Source organism: Henckelia pumila, chromosome 2 (genome assembly GCF_033568475.1).
Source record: "Henckelia pumila isolate YLH828 chromosome 2, ASM3356847v2, whole genome shotgun sequence".
Taxonomy (NCBI): domain Eukaryota; kingdom Viridiplantae; phylum Streptophyta; class Magnoliopsida; order Lamiales; family Gesneriaceae; genus Henckelia; species Henckelia pumila.
In genome coordinates, this window is record NC_133121.1 from 21,864,282 (window position 1) to 21,870,734 (window position 6,453).

Sequence of the window (6,453 nt, forward strand, 5' to 3'; positions counted from 1 at the left end):
TCGCCTCAAAGTCTGTAAGATTTATGTTTTGCTTATTGCTATTGGTTCAGATTAGTAGCATTAGTTTTTTAAATTATTTGAGCATGTTTTAAGTTTAAATAAAATCTTTTTCTTAAGACATGAAATTTGAATTTTTGAAATTTGAACTTGCGCTCAGATGGCACCTCGACGTGATCCCCATGCACCTCCGCCGCCTCCTCCGCCGCCGCCACCTCCTCCGCCCCCTCCACCAGTTGATGTTGGGGCTCAGGTGCTAGCTGGCCTGGCTCGTATCTTAGAGCAGCATGCCGAGGCCCCGAGGGCTAGAACTAGTGCGGTCTATGAGTAGTTCAGGAAGATGGATCCTAAGGACTTCTCTGGTACTACGGATCCGATGGTAGCGGAGGGCTGGATTCGCTCGCTAGAGGCGTTTTTCCGCTACATGGATTTGGGAGATGCGGACCGAGTTCGCTGTATGACCTTCCTTCTCAAGGATGAAGCCGCCTTATGGTTTGAGGGTGTGGAGAAGACTGTTGACATTACCACACTGACTTGGGAAGCATTCAAGACTCTCTTCTATGAGAAGTACTATACAGTTGAGGTTAGGGCGCAGTTGAAGAAGGAGTTCATGAGTCTCCGGCAGGGAGATCTGATTGTATCCGAGTTTGTTTGAAAATTTAAGAGGGGCGGCCACTTCGTGCCATTGATAGGGAATGACGAAGCGGAGAAGTTGCAGCACTTTTTTGCGTGCCTGAGGCCTAATATTCATAGGGATGTGATGATGGCTGAGCCAGTGGATTATGCAGCTGCTGTCAGGAAGGCTATGAGGTCCGAGAAGTTCTTGAAGGAAATCAATGCTGAGGCTCATGGCAAGAGGGCCTTTACTCATCAGGGTCACCCGCAGCAGCATGACAAGAAGCCATATCAGGGACAGCAGAGGCCCCAGGGGCACCATCAGGCCCAGAGACCTTCTCCTCCCAGGACTGAGGATAAGCCTATTTGCCAGGCATGCCGCCGTCCGCATTTTGGTAAGTTCTTGATGAATGCAGGAGTTTGCTTCAAATGCAAGAAGCCGGGTCATGCAGCTAAAGACTGCCCGAAGTTGAGGAGGCCCGTGAAGGGTCGAGTGTTCGTAAAGCAGGCCGAGGAGGCCGACCCAGACACCACACTCATCACAGGTAACATCTTAAGTTTTCTTGGGTTAGAGCAGTTGATCGATTTACTGATGCATGTGGTTTTAAGTTTTCTTGTTTGGGGTCAATAATTTTGTAGCATGTTGCATGTTTGAGGAATTTGACTGTATTAGCATGCGTAGTATCTTGTTTGGGATTTGATGACTTAGAAGGAGCCTAAGTAGAACTTGTGTTATTTAACTTCAATCTTTTCTGTGGATGTATTCACCGTTAATGCAGGTAGGATTGTAGTAGCTGGTGTAGCCACTAGAGCCTTATTAGACTCGGGAGCTACACATTATTTCATTTCGGAGGCATTCACCCGTAAGCTGAATATTGAGTATGAGGAGTTGTTGGGTGGTTTCACAGTGACCATCCCATCAGGGGAAGAACTGTCCACAAGGAATATGGTGAAGAATCTTGAGCTCTTGCTGCAAGGGCAATCAGTGAGTACCGATCTGATAGTGTTGCCCATGCCTGAGTTTGACTTGATACTTGGGATGGACTGGATGACGAAGAATGCTATGGTGATTGATTTTCAGCAGCGATCAGTGTTGGTCAGACCAGAGGGAGAGGAACCATTCTGGTTCGAGGCTAATAGGAGTTCGAAGAGAACTCAACTTATATCTCTCATGCAAGCTAAGAAGTTGGTGCATGATGGATGTGAGGCATTCTTAGCCAGTGTATCTCTGACAGAGTTGCCAGCACATCCAGATATTTCAGCTGTGGACGTGGTCAGGGATTTTGAGGACGTGTTTCCGGATGAGGTTGCAGGTATTCCACCAGATAGAGAAGTCGAGTTCTCTATCGACTTGATACCGGGTACCGTGTCAATCTCTAAGGCACCGTACAGACTAGCTCCCACAAAAATGAAGGAACTGAAGGAGCAGATTCAAGAGTTGCTTGATAAGGGATTCATACGCCCTAATTTCTCTCCATGGGCCGCGCCAGTCCTCTTTGTGAAAAAGAAGGACGGAAGCCTAAGGTTGTGCATTGATTACCGAGGGCTGAATGGAGTGACGGTAAAGAACAAGTACCCACTTCCTAGGATCTAGGACCTCTTTGATCAGTTGCAAGGAGCTTTTGTGATTTCAAAGATTGATCTTTGTTCGGGATATCACCAGTTGAAGGTGAAGGAGTCTGATGTGTTCAAGACAGCGTTTAGGACTCGTTATGGCCACTACGAGTTCCTTGTGATGCCGTTCGGGATGACGAACGCGCCCGCGGTCTTCATGGATCTTATGAACCACGTGTTCCAGCCGTACTTGGATCAGTTTGTCATTGTCTTTATTGACGAAATCCTCATTTACTCAAAGTATAGAGAAGAACATTCGCAAAATTTGAAGACTATCCTAGGAGTACTCCGAGAGAGGAAGTTGTATGCTAAGTTCAAAAAGTGCGAATTTTGGTTAGAGAGAGTACCCTTCTTGGGCCATATTATTTCCAAGAGTGGAGTGGAAGTGGATCCTTCTAAGGTGCAAGCAGTGAAGGAGTGGTATGTTCCAAGAAACACATCGGAGATTCGTAGTTTTCTCGGCTTGGTCGGTTACTACCGAAAGTTTATCAAGGGCTTTTCATCGATTGCGGTGCCCTTGACAGCGCTGACCAAGAAGAATGCCAAGTTTATTTGGAAGCCAGAGTGTCAAGAGAGCTTTGATGTGTTGAAGGAAGCTCTCACGACAGCACCAGTGTTAGCTATGACATCTAGAGAGGGAGATTTTGTTGTTTACACTGATGCTTCCAAGTTGGGACTTGGGGCAGTACTTATTCAACAAGATAGGGTTATCGTTTATGCTTCTAGGCAGTTGAAGGAGCATGAGAAGAACTACCCTACTCATGATTTGGAGTTAGCAGCGGTGGTGTTCGCTCTCAAGATTTGGATGCACTATCTCGAGAAAAGTGTAAGATATTCACCGACCATAAAAGCCTCAAATACTTCTTCACCCAGAAGGAGTTGAATATGAGACAGCGGAGATGGCTAGAGTTGGTGAAAGACTATGACTGCGATATTAGCTACCACCCGGGTAAAGCTAATGTAGTCGCAGATGCATTGAGTAGAAAGTCAGCAGTGATTGCCTCTTTGACGGTGTCTAGACCTCTGCAGGATGAGATTCAGAGATTCGGACTATAGCTCTATGCCGAGGGTAGAGCTCCTAGATTGTCTGCTTTGTCAGTGCAGACTTCGCTGTTTGACCATATCAGAGTTGCTCAAGAAGTTGATGAGCAGTTGGGTAAGTGGAGACAGAGAGCAGAGGAGAAATACAGTGGTCTGTATTCTGTAGTTGATGGGATTGTGAAGTTCAGAGGTCGTTTCTGGATTCCCGCAGGTGATTCTCTGCGAGATACTATCATGGCAGAGGCACATACATTGCCGTAATCTATCCACCCAGGGAGTACAAAGATGTATAGGGACCTTCAGCAGTTGTACTGGTGGCCAGACATGAAGCCTGATATCGCTCGTTTCGTGTCAGAGTGCTTGAAATTCCAGCAGGTCAAGGCAGAACATCAGAGACCTGCAGGGTTGCTTAAGCACTCCCTATTCCATAGTGGAAATGAGAGAATATTACCATGGATTTTGTTGTTGGCTTGCCGAGGACAGTGAGAGGTTCGGATGCTATTTGGGTTATTTTAGACCGTCTCACTAAGTCGGCGCACTTCTTACCTGTGAGGAAGACCTTCACTATGACTCAGTATGCAGAGTTGTATATCCGGGATATAGTCAGAATACATGGTATCCCTGTTTCCATTGTGTCTGATAGAGATCCGCGGTTTACTTCGTCTTTTTGGAAGAGTCTTCATTCCGCTTTGGGTACGAAGCTTCTGTTTAGTACAGCCTTTCACCCGCAGATGGATGGCCAGTCTGAGAGGGTGATTCAGATTTTGGAAGACCTTTTGAGGGCTTGCGCTATTGATTTTCAGGGTAGTTGGGAGTCGAGGCTACCACTAGTGGAGTTCACATACAACAACAATTTTCAGGCCACCATTGGTATGGCGCCTTATGAGGCACTCTATTGGTGAGAGGTCAGAGTTTGGACCCGAGATTGTTCAGCAGACTGCTGAAGTTGTATCCAGGATCCGTGATAGGATGAGGACTACGCAGAGCAGGCAGAAGAGTTATGCCGATCATAGGAGGAGAGACTTGGAGTTCTCAGTGGGTGATCATGTCTTCATACGGGTCGCTCCTTTGAAAGGTGTGATAAGGTTCGGAAAGAAGGGGAAATTGACTCCAAGGTTCGTTGGACCTTTTGAGATTCTTGATAGAGTGGGGACGTTAGCCTATAGGGTGGCCTTGCTGCCTAATCTGGCTGGAGTACACAACGTCTTCCACATATCCATGTTGAGGAAGTACATCTCGAATCCTTCTCATGTGCTCAACCTTGAGCCTCTTCAGTTATCGCCTCATATGACTTATGAAGAGAGACCTGACCGGATTATGGAAAAGCAGGAGAGGAGACTCCGTAACAAGACTATTCCAATGGTCAAGGTTAAGTGGTTGAATCATTTAGATGAAGATGCCACTTGGGAGACAGAGTCAGATATTAGGGCTCGCTATCCAGAGCTATTTGGTAAGTTCTAATTTCGAGGACGAAATTCCTTATTAGGGAGGGAGGAATTGTAGCACCTAAGATTTCATAATTTAAATTATATGCCTAAAATTATTTTTTAATAATAATTATGATTTTTATTGGTTGGAATTAATTGCTTAAATTTCCTTTAAAGTTTAAGTGCTCAAATAATTTAAGTTCTTTATTATTGAAATTTTTGAGACGGTGGCTTCCGGTTCCGGCGTATGACGATGGTGGATTTTGGCGGTAAATTCTAAGAATTTCTATTTTTAAAAGTTTAGTAGGGAGGTAGGAGGAAAATTTAGAAGGAGATTCAAAAGTTAGGAATTTTCGGGTATCAGAAATTATTTTTCTTAGTATTGCAACATTGGGCTTATTCTTTAACTTTTTCGGAAATTAGAATGTTCATAAACCCGGATTAGTAAAACCCAATTTAATTTTTTTGATTAGGATTTTTTAAACTTAGGGATTTTATTAGTGTAAGTTAGTAGGAAAAGTTGTACTATAAAGTTGTACTTTTAAAAGCACACTCACACCTACTTCTACATGCTTACACCTATACATATACACACATGTACACACAACACAAAACTTTTAAAACACACACTTAAATCATTTTAATTGGAACCCTAGCCACCCAACCCCTCACTACCCAATCCCTCACTCCCTTTTCTTCCCAAACCCAATCGGCCGTTTCATCCCCCTCCAACCTTCAGCTGCTGCCGCCGCCCTCCACCACCATTTCTGACGCCGGGAAGCCACCTATGGAGGTCCTTCTAGCTGTGGTTTGAAGTTTTTCAGCCCTCTCCCCTTTCCTTGGTTCGAAATTTTGGTAGAAAAGGGTTAAGGCAAGTATAAGTGGTTTCTTTGGGCATCCAAAAAAGTTAACTATGCATTTTCCATGTTTTCTTGGCATAATTCGAAACTTTCAAGATTTTTAGGTTTAGGGTTCATGTGTTGAAATTTTCAGATTTGTGTGAGGTGCAAATTTTCGAAAACTCCTTTGTTCTTTGATGTTTATGGGTTGTATGATGTGTTGTAGTATAGAAAATGAGGTCAATTGTTGCATCTTATGGCCATCGAAAATTTCAGAGTGTTATTTTGCCTAAAATTCGAAATTTGCATGATTCTTGGGCTGTTTTTGAAGTATATGAGTGTAGGGGTGGGTTTTCGGTATACCGTATCCAAAATATTGGTATGAAAAAAATTCATATAGATACCGATATCGAAATTTCAAAATTTTGGTATGGAAAAAATCCATATTAATACCGTATAGATACTAGAAAAAAATTCGATATACCAAAAAAATGTCTAAAAATAAAAAAAAGTTCGGTACGATATCCCGAAAAGTCGGTATTTTGGTTCGGTATCTCAGCCTTATATGAGTGTATTTTATTGATTGGCATTTGGTCTTGATTGATTATTCATGAATGTGAGGCTTTTGGAGCATAATTTTATATATTATGAATTGTGGAGTTGAAGTGCGGTAAAGGGGCTGCCTAGGTGTTTGTTTTAAGTCCCAAGAGATGTCTATAGGTTGGTTTTGAGTGGGTTTGGTGGTTTGGAAGAAAGTGGAGGTAAGGAAATAAGTCTTGGTGGTGTTTTCTCAAGGTAGAGGTGTTGTAGAGTGAGTTTGTCTTGGACAGGGCAGCTCGGTTATGGGGCAGGGGAGGATCTGGACGAGGCCTTGGCATGGTTAGGGCTGGTCCTAGGTTAAGTTCATGATGTTTTGGTCG

At 43.9% G+C, this 6,453-nt stretch overlaps 1 protein-coding gene across 1 annotated transcript; it reads left to right on the forward strand.

Annotated features, from left to right (window-relative positions):
- Positions 1-337: 337 nt before the first annotated feature.
- Positions 338-2,206, forward strand: LOC140877351 (uncharacterized). Its single transcript, XM_073280888.1, has 3 exons — positions 338-642; positions 751-1,157; positions 1,392-2,206. Exons 1-3 carry the CDS (start codon positions 338-340, stop codon positions 2,204-2,206), a joined length of 1,527 nt encoding a protein of 508 aa, XP_073136989.1.
- Positions 2,207-6,453: the final 4,247 nt, after the last annotated feature.

Coding starts and splice junctions, on each gene's coding strand:
- LOC140877351 (XM_073280888.1), top strand. CDS start 338: ATGGATCCTAAGGACTTCTCTGGTACTACGGATCCGATGGTAGCGGAG. Junction 643..750: donor GGAGATCTGATTGTATCCGA/GTTTGTTTGAAA, acceptor TAATATTCATAG/GGATGTGATGATGGCTGAGC. Junction 1,158..1,391: donor AGACACCACACTCATCACAG/GTAACATCTTAA, acceptor CCGTTAATGCAG/GTAGGATTGTAGTAGCTGGT.